Source organism: Pseudorca crassidens, chromosome 9 (genome assembly GCF_039906515.1).
Source record: "Pseudorca crassidens isolate mPseCra1 chromosome 9, mPseCra1.hap1, whole genome shotgun sequence".
Lineage (NCBI taxonomy): Eukaryota > Metazoa > Chordata > Mammalia > Artiodactyla > Delphinidae > Pseudorca > Pseudorca crassidens.
Genome location: NC_090304.1, coordinates 13,010,623 through 13,027,614, shown reverse-complemented (window position 1 = coordinate 13,027,614; position 16,992 = coordinate 13,010,623). Strand labels below are relative to the sequence as shown.

Here is a 16,992-nt window from a genome sequence, read left to right as displayed (position 1 = left end):
GAGATGTCAAAGGTGAAAGGTGAAAAGGGGAGAAGAGTGCGTACCTGTCCCAGTGGCAGGACCAGCCTTTAGGAGTGGCGTTTATTTCATACTGTTTTAGTTGTTCTGCTGCATCCTGAAGTTTTCGTTTAAGGTAGTTTCCATTAAGAGCCCCTTCCCGCCAGTCTGCAATCCGTGTCTAAAATAAAAAAGCAGTAAGTTAAAGACTTATTATTATGTCAGGAGGCAGAGGTAAAAGGAACTTAAGTCTTCTGGTCCATGATGTATACTCTGGCAGCAGACTAGACCAAACGGGAAAAGAAATCCCAGCCTAAAAATCTTGTTTGCTCTTCAGAGTTCTCAAAAATGAGACTGGACCCCAGTACTGTCAAATCTCCAACATCTGTGAAAATGAGTAGCAGTAGTTTTGTTTTTCCCTTTGGACTATATTAAGATGGTTCCCCAGTAACTTTATTTTTTGGGTGGATAGTTCATTCAATTAAGTAATGTTATTAATCAAAATTAAAGGTTTAGTTCTCAAGGAAATCAGTGAGCTTCCTACAGGAATTCCTTACCTAATCCTATTTATTGTAAAGTACACAGGTTACAAATAGGATCCAGAACTTCTCTTTTTAAGTAGACCTGTAGGGAATTCCCTGGCGACCCAGTGGTTAGGACTCCTCGCTTTCACTGCCGTGGGCCCGGGTGTGATCCCTGGTGGGGGAACTAAGATCCCAAAAGCTGAGTGCCACCCCTGCCCGTGCCCCGCCAAAAAAGTCTATAATGCTTTAACACTTATAAAGTACTTTCAACATTATGTGGTCTCATCATCACTATGAACAGAATTTTAATTTCTTAGAAAAACAGAATATATGCCAATTCAAGGGGGTTAAGTATCATCATCATACACAAACTCTCAGTATTTATTTCCATAATTATGTTTTGCTTTGGCTAATACATAGTTTTATTTCCTGGGCTGGTGGTTCAAATATACATCAAGATTAAAAATTTAAATTTAGGATTGAAACATAAATAAGACAGATTCCTCACACACACAGCATTTCATTCAAACACTGACTATTTATACTAAAAATGGCTAAATTACCTCAGTCTGTAAAAGCAGCACATGAAAGTTGGAGATGGACTGCCTATTAATGCCTAAGAATTCAAATTTACTTGTCAGGGTATTTGCCAGTTCTCCAATCTGAAACTGTAATGCAGGAAAGAAAAAAAAGGAAAAATAAAAACAGAGTCAGCAAAATTTTATTATGTAAAATCTTTCATTTATTGTTGCAGATACTAGAAAAATGGGTCTGCCTATAAACAGCCTATCTCACATACCGCAACTAGTTATGTACAAGATAAAACCCTAATTTACAGTAAAATAATTCACATAACAAAGTGTTAAATAATGAGACAAGGTCAAGAGAAATTAGACGCACTATCTACTCTAATACGATATGGAAGTTGAAAATAGGTCCTAAATGACATAACCCCCAATATTGTCCAAGCCATCATTTATCCATTACTAATTGCTTACACTAGCCCCACACTGAACAAAATTAATTCTCCCAGTCCCATCTACACGGCTGTACACTAACTGGTGAGTGGACAAACTCTTTCAAGTCAAAAGAATATGCTAAGTGGTTTTTCCAACAGATCACACTTTAAGAGCCACACACTTACTTGGTCCAATTCTTCTCATGACATTAGCAACCGAAATGAAATTGGAAACAAATATGCCTTTGTGTAAGGACAAGTAGTTCATGCAGGAATTAAATTTGTAACTTGAGTCTCTTTAGTACTTCCAAACTAGAGAAGCCTATAGTTGATAAGCTACTGCTTTCCAATGGAGACTTACTTATAAGTAATTAAGCATTTAGAATTTATTTTTAGATAATTTCTCTACATCAAGTCAGTCTCATAGCTCCTTATTTCAGCCTTAAATATAACCTTTTCACCTAACCAAATAAATGATTTATATTTGGAGATAGTAAAGATTACTTTTTACTACTTGCTAAAAGAAAGTAGTTGGCCTATTTAAAATGGTTCGCCAATTTAAAAATACTTATTTGTCAAATTGCATTAAGTAATATACATACTTTCAAGTCCTGTTCTTCTTCTACTTTAGGTGCTGTTTGTACTTTAATCTTTTCTGGAGATTCTTCTACTTCCATCTCTTTGTCTGAATTTTCATCTACTTTTTCTGAATTTTCAGCACCAATTGCTAAAAAAGAAAATATGTGAAATTAAATCAAAAGGACTGTAAACAACGAGGTCCTACTCTATAGCACAGGGAACTATATTCAATATCCTCTGATAAACCATAATGAAAAAATATAAAAAAAAGGATGTCTATATGTGTATAAATGAGTCACTTAGCTGTACAGGACAGATTGGCACATTGTAAATCAACTATACTTCAATAAAAAAAATAAAATTAAAAAAAAAAAGGACCAATACTAATAGAGCCCCAAATACATTTTCTTACCCCGTAGCAAATATCTGAAAGTTATTAGTGCTCTCCTTTGCCTGTTTTCTCCTTACATGTTAAGGAAGCCCTAGTGACTTATCAACCTACTGTCTCTAAAGAGCCAAAAAATTTAATCCTTTATAATCACCTTTCTTTTTTTTTAAATAAATTTATTTTATTTATTTATTTTTGGCTGCATTGGGTCTTCATTGCTGCACACGGGCTTTCTCTAATTGTGGCGAGCGGGTGCCACTCTTCATTGTGGTGTGCAGGCTTCTCATTGCGGTGGCCTCTCTTGTTGTGGAGCACGAGCTCTAGGACTGTGGGCTTCTGTAGTGGCAGCACGCAGGCTCAGCAGTTGGGGTGCACGGGCTTAGTTGTTCCACGGCATGTGGGATCTTCCCGGAGCAGGGCTCGAACTTGCGTCCCCTGCATTGGCAGGCAGATTCTTAACCACTGCACCATCAGGGAAGCCCCTATAATCACCTTTCTTAAAATGTGTCTATATACATGATTTACTTTGTTTTACCACATTACCAAGAAGTTTCTGCCTTCCCTTCCTCCTTCATCTATTAATCTTTTCTAATCTTCTCTTCCAGAAAATCATGGCTTCAATTATTTACAAAAGCTAGAATATCTAACGGTTCTTTATCAAATGGGTTTTGATAAAAAGGCTTTCAGGGCTTCCCTGGTGGTGCAGTGGTTAAGAATCCTCCTGCCAACGCAGGGGACACGGGTTCAAGCCCTGGTCCGCGAAGATCCCACATGCTGCGGAACAACTAAGCCTGTGCGCCGCAACTACTGAGCCTGCCCTCTAGAGTCCGCGAGCCACAACTACTGAGCCCATGTGCCACAACTACTGAAGCCCATGTGCCTATAGCCCGTGCTCCGCAACAAGAGAAGCCACTGCAATGAGAAGCCCGTGCACCGCAATTAAAGAAAGCCCACGCGCAGCAATGAAGACCCAACGCAGCCGAAAAATAAAAACAAATAAATTTATTTTTTAAAAAAAGGCTTTCAAGACCAGAGCAGCATATTAAACTACCAAATAACTCCCTTCCTGAACTGGTTAACACCTGTAGACAGCCTTTATTGGACCTACCTACTCTTCTGGTTGGTGCTGTCTGCTGGTAGTGGGAATCTCCAAAAAAGAATAGGTAGGTTTACCACATACTTAAATGGACTAAAAGATATGAACTCTTTGTTATGTTTGCTTAACACCTGCTTACCAAACATATACAATGTAAATCCATCTCTCTGGAGGATCACAGACTAAAAACAAACAAAAAAACAAATTTGAGTACCTTTTCTTAACGCTGGTTAATATTTGATCTAGAGAAGAAATGTGACTTTAATATCACTCTCAACAGCTTTCATTAGCCTAAAATTTTGTATTAAGTACTTAATCTTTTCATACAATGGCCTTGTTCTTTTTATTTGATCATTAATATTCCTTCTGCATTTTCATGTTGTCTAAAACCAAATCTTTCTACTCTCTCACTTACTAGTTTATAGTTCATTGGTATATTAGACATCTTACAGTTGATGGCAGGTTTAAGAATTTAACAATTTTAAGCACTGCTAGAGCTCTAAGACTTGATTATTTTGGAGGGCAGTTAGGCAGGATCTATCAAATGAAAATGCATATACCCCTTGACCTAGCAATATACCACTGGGAATCTATACTATAATGGTACTAAAATCTGCATAAAGATAGATGTACCAAGATGTTTACTACAGCATTATTTTAATTGCATAGTATCATTAACTAATGAGTATATTTAAAAAACAACATGAGCACTCAAGTAACTACAACCCAGCTTAACAGAAGACTATTAATAACACCTCGAAGCTCCCTGTGCCTCTCCCCCAACATGTTCACACCAGACACACCCTGATGGTGTTGGTAAATGCCTCTACTTTCATCATGGATAGATCTTTAAGCACAATATTTCTGCTTATTTTTCAACTTATATACATGGAGCAGTAACATATGCATTCTTCTGTGGCTTTTTAAATTCAACATTATTGTTCCTGACATTAATCCATGTTACTGCATATAGCAATGGATCATTCATTTTTTACTGCTGCTTAGTATTCAATTGGAAGAATACATCACAATTTATCCACTACTCTTTTGATGGATATTTGAATGGCTAATATTTATACTTTTTTGGGATAAAATGAATGTAATATTACTTCTAAGAGTGAAACAAGGACACAAATGTCCATCAATGGGGAAAGAGTTAAATGAAGACATCTATACTACTCAGTAGTTAAAAACAATTTTCAAGACCTTGTTAAACAAAAAAGTATGTCTAACAATCCATATGGTTAATCTCACCTATGGTAAAATTTACATATGCACATTACACACACACACACACAAAAATTTACATATGCACATTACACACACACACACACAAAACCACCAACGTATATTAAAAAAAGAGGAAAAGGTCTAGAAGAATATATGTAGATAAAAAAATAAAGAAAACGGACCTCAGGGTAGGGCATGAAAACAGTGAAAAGACGAAGGGGGGAGGGGCACCTTTAGAATTCTACTTCATATTCTTCTATATGGTTGATTGGAAAGAAAAATTCAAGGATGTTTGCATTTATTTATTACCTGTGTTTTTGTTTACTTGTTATTTTTAAACTGTAACCTATAAGGTACCTTCTGCTTGGTACACTCAACTAAGGTTTGGTGATTAAAATTAGTTAGTTCTGGTAACAGACTGCAAAAATGCAGCAGGTTCTCCTCTATATTACCCTGAAGATGACTTGGGTCCTCATGACAGTACCAGACTATCTACACACCCAACCAAAGGCTGGACAACTTGTACACAGAGAGGGAAAATGAGGCTGGGTTTGCCAGAGGTGGGCCTTGCCTGCCGTGTTTACCAACTGGTAATAGAGAGGTAAAGAGAATCCACGGTCTTTATGCAGATTATCATGACAATTACTGTAGTGAGTGATAAAAAGAAAAGGGAGGGAGAGACCCAATCTCATTTTTTTGTTTTTGAGGGAGAAGTTATTCCGAATCAGTAGTGAATACACAGCCCGATGGATTCTAGCCTCTCAATTTCTTACTGCTCCACCAGAGGTGGAGCAGGAAAAGGCAGAAGTTTCCTTCCCCGCATTTCCTAAAAGGGTAAAAGTGCTATATCCTTCTATTTGCTGAAGAGAAAACAGAAAAGGGTAAGAGGGATTTCTCCTCTACATCTTTCAACTCTCAAGTTTAATTAAAGCACAAATTACCACTTTCTCCATTTTCTGGAGTCTCTCGTCCAGTTTTGCTAGAACTCCGGCTGGTAGATTCTGGACTGGTAGCTCGAACAAACATCTTCCATTTTCCTCTTTTAGACATAAGTCTACGCATTCCATCTTGAGATGCTGGCTGGCTGATATCAGAACACGGACTAGACCCTGACACACTACCATCTCCTTCCTCCAAGGCTCGCAGCTCTGCCTACGACGAACAGGAATTAACTGTTTACCAACATTTATCTGTGTGAGTAGCAAGAATGACAGCCATGTGTTTTTGGAATTTAAATCCTTTGAGGACAATAAGTATTTTTTAATACATTTTTACATCAGGATTGATCATTATGCTCCAAATTCTACTGTTACTCAATAAATGTTTACTCATGATTACAGTTAACAAATACTGATTTAAAGGGTATAGGTTCTAAAGATCCATGAACAAATTTTCTAATACATGTACACAAAGAATAAAGCTCAACTTTCGCTGGTCCCTCTCTATAGCTTCAAATTTTTCAAAAGCGGGAAGCTTCAAAGTGATTTACTGCTATAACACCTGTTAAGACTTTGCTTCGTATATACTCAAGGCAGCAGTAGATAAAACTGTTCCAAGAAAAATCAGGGCAGAAAATAAGTAAAAATCAACTTCTCAATCAGAAAGTTTCCTGTGGACCATTTATCTTAGAAGGAAAGCACATGAAATAATGGGTTCCTCTTAAACTCTCCTGTTATCTTCCCACAAGGCCCACTTTTCTTTTTCCTTTTTTTTTTTTGGCCGCATAGAAGTCTGTGGAATTTCAGTTCCCTGACCAGGGATGGAACCCAGGCCCAGGCAGTGAAAGCGCCAAGTCCTAACCACTGGACTGCTAGGGAATTCCCATAAGGTCCACTTAACTATACACACAATACCACAGGTGATCATTGCAAGTCAACTTGTACTTTAACTGTTGGGTTAAAAACCAAATTATCACAAGAATTCGCAATGTTTGTTTGTTAAGAAGCTAAACCAAAGATATACATTACTTACTGTATCTATCCTTAAATCATAACAACGTTAGTCTTTATTGGTTGTCAACTACCAAAAGCATCATCAGGGACCAAAAGAACTACAACTCCATAGTTCAAGTTTTTATTACATAAGCATATCTAGGTGAAAGGATAAGAAAAACAAAATCCCAACGATGGCTGTAAATTGAGCACAGCAATCCCAGAGTATGACAGTTCCGAAGGAAGAAAATACATCTAACAGAACTTCAAACACTTACTTTTTTCCTTTCCAAAACCAGCTCCAGCTCCAGGGTATCTTGTTCTTCTTCCTCTTCACTTTCTCCAGACTGAACAACACTGCAAATATCCTCCTGAGTAGGGTCTTCCACACCGTCCAATAGACTTTCTTGTGGCTTTACTATTGTTGCTTCTTCTGTTGTACTTGTTTCTTTCTCTTCTGAAACTGGCTCTACTTCTTTACAAATTACTTTTCTTCTCCATCTCTCTTCTTCCTCTTTTATCCCCTCAGGCAATAAAGGAGCAAGCAGTGATGCTGCCACCCCTTTCTTCTCCTCCTCATTATTTGAGAGAGCTTGAATTCCTTCATTCACTTCCTATAAAGAATAAAATAATTTTGCTTAACTTTCAAAGAAATCTCACCTAAATATACAGTACATTTAATTGTTCGTGTTAAAAACGACCATAGGGCTTCCCTGGTGGCGCAGTGGTTGAGAGTCCGCCTGCCGATGCAGGGGACATGGGTTCGTGCCCCGGTCCGGGAAGATCCCACATGCCGCGGAGCGGCTGGGCCCGTGAGCCATGGCCGCTGAGCCTGCACGTCCGGAGCCTGTGCTCCGCAACGCGAGAGGCCACAACAGTGAGAGGCCCGCGCACCACAAAAATAAATAAATAAATAAATAAAAATAAAAATAAAAACGACCATAATTTTCAGTCACTGGATATTCTTAAAAACCACTGACTCCCATCAGATTAGTGTACATGTTTGTACCATTTTCTTTACACATGTATAATGGAAACACTGCTACTTTAGGAAGGCAGTATCACAGTTCTGGGTGGGATTCAAACATATCTTTTCTTCTATTCTCTGTACATCAAAAGGCAGACTAGTAAGAAACAGAGGCAGATTTAAATAAGATCAGAATCTTGCCAGTTCAACACATGACTGGATAAATCTTCACCTTCCTCTTCTGTATGATGAGATAACTTAAATATGCTGTGAAGGTGATTCAGAGGAAAGTGAAATATTTCTAAAATGAAATGTGTGATTTCATTTAAAGTGTCTACCTCCTCCACTGGGATATTTATTCTACCTCCCTCTTACAGGTGTAAAGGTGAACTTATTCTGTAAAAGCATTTTTTTTTTTTGCGGTACGCGGGCCTCTCACTGTTGTGGCCTCTCCCATTGCAGGGCACAGGCTCCGGACGCGCAGGCTCAGCGGCCATGGCTCACGGGCCCAGCCGCTCCACGGCATGTGGGATCTTACCGGACCGGGGCACGAACCCGTCCGTGTCCCCTGCATCGGCAGGCGGACTCTCAACCACTGCGCCACCAGGGAAGCCCTGTAAAAGCATTTTTTGATACAACTCCGTCATCGTTCAAAAATTCAAGATAAATTAAAATTCAACACATTCTCTCTGTAGAGTACAACTTACTTTTCTTACTGATGAGATTACAAAAATGGTCAAGTTTTATTAGTAGCAGTTTTTAAGGTAGCCAATCTTTATATTAAAAAAAAAAAAAGGTGGAATCCCAAAATACAACTATTCTGAAGCAGAGAAGGGGACCCGAAGCGTTGCCTGCTTGGCTGCTCCCATGTCCTTCACAATGACTCAAGGAGCCTCTATTGCACCCTAAAGCTCCAAAAGCACCACTGAACTGGGTAACTGCTATAAATGCCATATAATAAACAGACACAGATTATGTAAAACTTTAAGAAACAAAATGTATACTGTTTCACATCTATGCTGTAAAATATTAACAGAAGGCTTATATACCTGTGACAGAGTAACATTCAAGTTCTTTAGATGTGAAAATAAGCAGATGAGGTAAGTTGTAACACTGACCTTTTTAACTTCTCGCTTGGTTATGACTGGTGCACTTTTACTACTGGAAACTGAAATATTTTTCTCCTTAGTATACATGTCTGTATTTACCACAAAACTAGCTTCAGCACCTGTTACGGAACTAAAAAAAATATACTTAGCAAGAGAAACAGAAGGCAAATATTATCAGCAAAAGATAAGACTCTGATTTCCTTCTAGTAACTTTTTTTTCAAGTCTATTCTTACCTGGGCTGGTAATGTTGTAATCCCTGCACCTGGGTGGCAAGATACTGGGGTAATTCCCAAGTCACTTCATTTGTTTGTGTGTTCCAATAATAATAGCATCCTGTGTTCTCATCCCAGACCTCCTGCCAATCTCCCATCTCAATTCCAACTAGAAGAAAATGAAACAAATTTTAAGAAGCACATATTCCCACACAACTCTGACCTTCTATCTCAAGTCAACTCTAAAGCTATAACAACCTAACACAGCACTGTTAACAACTGGGCAGGGCACTTCTCTGTTGTGGAGGCAGTCCGATGTAGTGTTCACCAGCATCCTTGCCTCTCCCCAGTCGATGCAGTAAACCCTCCTCTCACCACCCACTACCACCCTCTGCTGTGACTGACAGCCAGAAATCCAAACACTGTCAAATGTTCCCTGGGGGGGCCACTCCCCCCTCCTCAGTCATCTTTGCAAACATGGTTTAAAAAAGCAGTTTGATAGTTGAAAAATGTATTCTGAATCCCAAAATACTTTTTAAAATAATGGCTTTTATTATTTACCGAGCATAATCTGCTACTGGTTAAAAGGCAAACAATTATCTTTCAGTAGAAAAAAATATACCCTAGCCGTTTTCATTTTCTAAATACTGTATTTAAGAAACCAGAATTCTAAAGTCTGGGGCTAAAGCACACAGGCTTTCACCTTTGGGAACCTCAATGCCTAGAACACCTTTAAGAACTACGCTTTAGATTTCTTTAAAACTCAAAGGATCAAGTTTACCTCCCGCCAGTGAACACTGAGTATCATACTGCCACCCTGCAGTCTGGGTTGAGTCTGTCCCATTTGGGGTAGTGGAAGAAAGGGCAGATGTTGATTCCTTTGGCTCTGGCCGAGGTGGAGTTGGAGGTGGAGCAGAAGCTCCTACAGGAGCTACAGGCTGAGGAGCTGTTATAGCATCAATCTCCTTTAGAATGAAAATAGTGACAAACTCATTAATCACATTAAACCAGAAAAATGGCCATCACTTTAAAAAAAAAAAAAAATCCCACACACACAGGGTTTTGACTTGAGAAGCTTAAGTCTCAGCTTCTCAAGTCAAAACCCTCCTCTTGGGCTTCCCTGGTGGCGCAGTGGTTGAGAGTCCGCCTGGCGATGCAGGGGACATGGGTTCGCGCCCCGGTCCGGGAAGGTCCCACATGCTGCGGAGTGGCTGGGCCCGTGAGCCATGGCCGCTGAGCCTGCGTGTCCGGAGCAACGGGAGAGGCCACAACAGTGAGAGGCCCGCATACTGAAAAAACAAAACAAAACAAAACAAAAAAAACCCTCCTCTTCCCCATTTTTCTCATTACAACTGTCACAAAAAGAGGAGATGGGGAGAGACTAAAAAAAAAAGGAGAGACAGACATAGATTGACAAGTAGGCTAACCACTTGAAATTCTGATCCCAAAGTGTTCAATAACTAAAAACCCAAACAAAAACACCACTAACCGCTAGGAAGTTGGCCAATGTACTATCAATATCAGCTGACTGGTTTCCATTTGCTTCCTTAGACTGTGCTGGTTTTTCTGAAACATCACTCTCTTCATCATCACTGTCAGCATATGCACCAAGTAAGCACAGACCTCCTGGAAACAAAAAGGTAAGCAACGTTTATAACAATGTCAAAAAGTCCTAGGAAGTATCCAAGAGAAAATATGATTCTTTAGCCATTTAGTTTACTTGTAGAACCTCAAAAAAGTCTTCAATGAACTACCAAAAAGAGGTACAAACTGACTATGCACTTAGAGCTAATAAAATCAATCTGCATAGCAACTTGACATCCTTTTCAAAATATATGCTCAATTATTCAACCTCATACTCCCTCTGTCAAAATAACACATAGTATATCCTGATTTTAGAATTTGTTGTTTTACGTGTCCATCTCAAACAAGTAAACCAATTAGGGTTTAGTAAATGAAACAAGGAGATTTTCAAAGTGAAAAACAAAGCTCTTTTTCAATGATTTTTTTTCCTCAAAAAAGAAGTGACAAATTAAAACAGAACCTAACATGCTAGGTTAGCAACAAATACCCAGCTAAACAAAAACCCAGCTAAAACCAAAATTCCCACTCAAATGGTATTAGGTATGGCCTCTGTGATGCTGCAATGCAATTTCCTTCTTAAAAAAAAAACTGAAATTATACACTTTTTTACTAGTTGATCAATGCTTATGCCATTTCCTTTTGTATCACCTATGGCTACTCTAATGTTACAATTAAGTGAGCATATATACCCTCTTCATATATCATTTTATTATAATAGGTATATGAAATATTTAAGTCTAGCTAGACTATGCAGCTATTAATAAGACTAAATTTTCCAGTGCCTTGGTAACTGAACAGATTTATCAGGAGGTAAAACCTAGTTTTCTCTGTCATAATTCTGTAAACAAATTCATGGATTCACCTAAACATGAACACAAATTGCTTCATTTATCATACAAAAGTTCACATTCATTGTTTTAGCCACATAAATTTCACCTTCATTATTTTTTTAGTATATAGCTAAGTTGTTACACTATCAATTTCCAAAATATTATTTTAAACTGATTAGGAAGATTCTTAAATGGATATTTCACAGTATCTCCATTTTCCAGTTACCAAATATATTATATCTCATTTTGGGGGTGGGGTCATACCAGTCAATTTTCCACATTTTCTGAACAAGAGATAAAGACAGAACTACATAAGACATTTCTGTACAGAAAAAATCTGCATTTTAGTATTTAGCACTGATGGGTTTTTCAGGGAAGGCGGAGGATGGGAAATTTATATTTTTATATAAACACACTTCTTAGTTGAGAGACAATAATCACTGGCCTTAGTTCTTTAATTCTGTATCTTTTGGTAAAAGGTTCCAACCAGGTGAGCCGTGTGGAATTTTGACTACAAAATTCCCAAGCAGGGGTAATTCCCCAGGCTCAGAGTGGGTCTCTAGGGCAATAGGTTTAGCCAAGGGCTTCCCTGGTGGCGCAGTGGTTAAGAATCCGCCTGCCAATGCAGGGGACCCGGGTTCAAACCCTGGTCCGGGAAGATCCCACATGCCGCAGAGCAACTAAGCCTGTGTGCCACAACTACTGGGCCTGTGCGCCTAGAGCCCGTGCTCTGCAACAAGAGAAGCCACCGCAGTCAGAAGCCAGCGCACCGCAACAAAGCATAGCCCCCCGCTCCCCGCAACTAGAGAAAGACAGCGGGCAGCAACGAAGACCCAATGCAGCCAAAAATAAATAAATAAATTTATTTTTTAAAAAAAGGTTTAGCCAAGGCTCCACCTAGTCTTTTTCTCTTCAACTCAGAGCTTTTCATATTACACACTTAAAACCTCTTCCAAACTCCTGATAACATAATGACAATTAAATAGCAAAGTAAATGAAAACGATTAAACGCAGCATTTGGGGGAAAGACACATACTTAATACTGTTAGCGACACCATAAACTGATACAATATTTAAGAACAATCTGGTAACATATACCAAGAACTACAAAACTCTCAAAGTTTCTTATAGCTAGATAATCTCATCTCTGAGAATATAACCCTAAGAAATAATTACAAAAATTGTTTTGCACAAAGCTTTTAAGAGCCTCATTTAAATAACCAAAAACTGTAAACAACTCAAATGCTCTCAAACAGGGGACGGGAAAAGCAAATTCCAGCACAGTGCCAGATGCAATATCACTTTATGATTAATCAGACCATTATGGGATTACATAAAATGATGTTAAGGGGACAAAAGGTAACTCTAAAGGAATAAAAGATAAAATCAAGTCATGAAACAAGTTCTAATTACATCTCTGAAAATTTATTCTATACAATAAAAACAGGCATGCATTTAGAATAACACTAAAAAAAAAAATCTCACAATACTATACAAAATTGCATAATCTTAGAAAGCCAAAAGCTTCACAGGACCAGGCTTCTAGACTACTACTGAGAAGCTGTTGCTAAATGAAGCCAGAGGAAACAAGGCCAATCTTCAGAGCCAGTCCTCAGCAGTCTTTTTGGAGGAGTACTGACTCCTCAAACCTCAATATGCTTACCTCTAATGGATGGTGCCACACCATTTGCAAATTAACTAATGATATCGGGCAGTAAATTATTTATTTCTTAGATATATACTTTACTTTCCTGATAAGCTTCAAACAGTAACTGTGCCTTATGCCCCTTAGAAACTATTTCCTCATAACACTGAACAGTGATTTTTAACTCTTTTGGTCACAGAAAGCTATTAACAATCAAAATGATAAAAGCTGTGGACCTTCTCTCAGGAAGACACACTTGAGTGTGCAATTTCAGGGGATTCACAGATGTCTGACACTCATCTATGGAACCACATTAAATACCCTTTTCTAGAAGATGCTTAAATACTGTTGACTATCATGGTAGTCTGTTGGCCTAATTTAACAGAACTTATTCTAAATTTTCCCTTAGATAATTTCAAATGCATTTACCATAATATCTGTTAGCATAAAAATACTACATATGCTTCTCTACTATATTATAAAAGCATATTTTAATAACTTAAAATTTCATTTAAATTTCATTTTTGTGCAAAGAAATTCAGCATGTTTATAGTGATAAAAGTAAATTCTTTAACTAAAATTATCTTTAAAAAAATATATCAAGGGACTTCCCTGGTGGCGCAGTGGTTAAGAATCCATCTGCCAATGCAGGGAACACAGGTTCAACCCCTGGTCCGGGAAGATCCCACGTGCCGTGGAGCAACTAAGCCCGTACGCCACAACTACTGAGCCTGCGCTCTAGAGCCCATGCATCAGAAGAGAAGCCACTGCAATGAGAAGCCCGTGTACTGCAACAAAGAGTAGTCCCCGCTCGCCACAACTACAGAAAGCCCGGGTACAGCAAAGAAGACCCAACGCAGCCAAAAATAAATAAAATAAATTAATTTAAAAAATATATACATATATATATCAATTCTTGAGTATCTACAGTTTCACAAAGCCATGCAAATAATAATGGAAAATTGCTTCCCTTTTGTTTTCGTTAAACTTTTTCCTATGCGTATACCAACTAGTAAGTAAGAAATGAATAAAGCTGATATATTTTTTTTTCTTTTTTTTTTGCTTAGAGGAGAATTTATTGCCTTAAGTCAAAAAAGAAAAGAGGTATCTCAACCCAACAACTCAAGCGTTCACCATAGGAAACTAGAAAAAAATGAGCAAACAATTATAAAGCAAATAGAAGGAAAGAAATGATAAATATTAAAAGCAGAAATCAATGACACAAAAAAATTAATAGAGATAATCAACGAAACCAAATTTGATGCTAGGAAAAGGCCAACAAAATTGACAAAACTTAGCTATATTAACCAAAAAAAATAAGAGACAAGACACAAATTACCAAAGCCAGAAATGAAAGAATGGACTTCATAACTGACCTTACAGATTATGAGAGAATATTGTGAACTAATTATAGCAACAAATAGACAACTTTGTTAAAATAGACAAATTCCTAGAAAGATGCAAATAACCAAAACTGAGTCAAGAAGAAACAGAATATCTGAAAAACCTAAATGTCCACTGACAGGAGAATGGATAAAGAAAATGTGGCACATATATACAATGCAATACCACTCAGCTATTTAAAAAAAAAAAAAAAAAAAAAAAGGGGCTTCCCTGGTGGCGCAGTGGTAGAGGGTCCGCCCGCCGATGCAGGGGACGCAGGTTCGCGCCCCGGTCCAGGAGGATGCCGCATGCCACAGAGCGGCTGGGCCCATGAGCCATGGCCGCCAGGCCTGTGCGCCCGGAGTCTGTGCTCCGCGACGGGAAAAGCCGCAGCGGTGAGGGGCCCGCGCACCGCAATAAAAAAAAAAAAAAAAAAGAAATAATGCCATTTGCAGCAACATGGACGGAACTAGAGACCATCATACTAAGTGAAGCAAGTCAGAAAGAGACAAACACTACATGATATCACCTATATGTGGAATCCAAAATATGACACAAATGAACCTACCTACGAAACAGAAACAGACTCACTGACATAGAGAACAGACCTGTGGTTGCCAACGGCAGTGGGGAGGGATGGAGTGTAAAGCTGATATATTCTTATGCCGCAGTATGAAGCTGAACAGAATGAAAACAGTTCTGTTCACAAGGCACATAAAGGTCTGAAGTGCTGACTGACACTGCAACCAAGGAAATTTCTCGTAGAACATTTAAATTCTATCCATTGCACATAATCCTTAGAAGACCCAAATGAAATAATATATGTAGTTTACAAATACAAAATGCTATTTCCTAGTTCTGGAATTTCTCTCACAATGTAGTTTTACCTTTTCCAACCCATACTTTTTTTTTAAGTGGCAAATACGGGGTAGGGGGGAACAAGCATCTATTATTTCAGGTGTCACATAGTACAAGAAGTCCTGCAAATTCAGAAGAATAAAATTACTACCAATTATAGAATATTTAGTATCAAAACATATTTTAATCTTTCAAGATACATAAAGAGTAGAGAAAACTAACATTCTTGGCACTTGCTGTGTTAGAAACTTATATATATTGTTCAATTTAATCATCAAAATAACTTAGGGCTGTAAGATCTATTTTACAGATAAATGATGTCCTGAGGTTTTAGTATGAATGCTAGAGTGGTGATTTGAACCCAGGTTTGTCTACAAAACCATCACTGCAAATATTCCTTCATGCTTAAAAAATAATCAATAAGAGCAATTTTCAGCTGCACAAACATTTGCTAGGTACCAATCAAAGCTGTGTGTTAGAGAAATAACACAATGAAAAGACACTGTTGGTGTCCCTAAAGAATGCCAAGATAATGGGGAGCTAGAAAACTAGTTACAAAAGCATCAGTAGAAAAAGTAGTACAAAGTAATTTGGGTACAGAGAAAAGGGAACAGCAAATTTTACATTGGTTAAGGGACTTCCCTGGTGTCGCAGCGGTTAAGAATCCGCCTGCCAATGCAGGGGACATGGGTTTCAGTCCCGGTCTGGGAAGATCCCACATGCCGCAGAGCAACTAAGCCCGTGTGCCACAACTACTGAGCCTGCGCTCTAGAGCCCACGCACCACAACTACCGAAGCCCGCGTGCCTAGAGCCCGTGCTCCGCAACAAGAGAAGGCACCGCAGTGAGAGGCCTGTGCACCACAACGAAGAGGAGCCCCCGCTCCCTGCAGCTAGAGAAAGCCCGTGCGCAGCAATGAAGACCCAACGCAGCCATAAATAAATAAATAAATAAAATTTCTTTTACATTGGTTAAAGTATATATACCAACAAGCCCTCACAAAGATTTAAAATTTCCATTTTATGGGAGGAATATAAATTAGCAACACTGAAACATTCATCAAAACACTATATACAAACACGGTTTGATCCTAATGTAGAAAAGATGAAAAAAAAAAACTATACCTGTTGCTTTAACGGCAGTGGGCCTGGTGGTCATGACTGGTTTGGGAGGATTCTGAACTCTAGGAACCTCCACCACCACCTCCTGTTCATCTGAATTTAAAAAAGCAAACAAAAGAAAACTACAGTCAGACGACGGAACACAGAAAAAACTATACAGGTGACAAAACAATCTGTGACTTCTCAAGTCTAGATTTCATCAATTTAAAAACAGGTAGCTGTAACTCATCACTAACCCAAATAAAGAAAACCAGTATAACTAGAATCTTCCATCTGCCTAGTGGCTTTAACATTAAGAATTTAAACACCGTATATAAAAATTACATCTGAAATAATCCAAAGTTAAAACACACACACAGAATAAATCTTCTCCAGGCTACCAGAAGGCTTTTACGAAAAGCACAACTAGAGCATTTTTTTCGCAAGAGCCACCCAACGTGATTTTTTTTTTAAACCTGAAATGGGGCTTTTCCGGCGTCTGGCCCCTGCAGTATAGCCCAGTCCGGTTATTCTTAACCCAAGTACCATTCTAGGGATAAACACAAGTACTTGGGAACCCACAAACACCACCTCTCCAGGG

The 16,992-nt window shown here is 38.5% G+C and overlaps 1 protein-coding gene across 1 annotated transcript in view; it reads right to left on the bottom strand.

The window, feature by feature from the left end:
• Window positions 1–16,992, bottom strand: part of FNBP4 (formin binding protein 4) — a 38,272-nt gene that overhangs the window by 20,468 nt on the left and 812 nt on the right. Inside the window, exons 2-11 of the mRNA XM_067749002.1 lie at window positions 16,416–16,505; window positions 10,482–10,618; window positions 9,774–9,957; window positions 9,014–9,161; window positions 8,789–8,909; window positions 6,982–7,317; window positions 5,714–5,924; window positions 2,082–2,206; window positions 1,085–1,189; window positions 45–178 (exon numbers count right to left, since the gene is read on the bottom strand). Coding sequence (XP_067605103.1) covers window positions 45–178; window positions 1,085–1,189; window positions 2,082–2,206; window positions 5,714–5,924; window positions 6,982–7,317; window positions 8,789–8,909; window positions 9,014–9,161; window positions 9,774–9,957; window positions 10,482–10,618; window positions 16,416–16,505 — 1,591 coding nt within the window. The remainder of the gene's footprint in view (window positions 1–44; window positions 179–1,084; window positions 1,190–2,081; window positions 2,207–5,713; window positions 5,925–6,981; window positions 7,318–8,788; window positions 8,910–9,013; window positions 9,162–9,773; window positions 9,958–10,481; window positions 10,619–16,415; window positions 16,506–16,992) is intronic.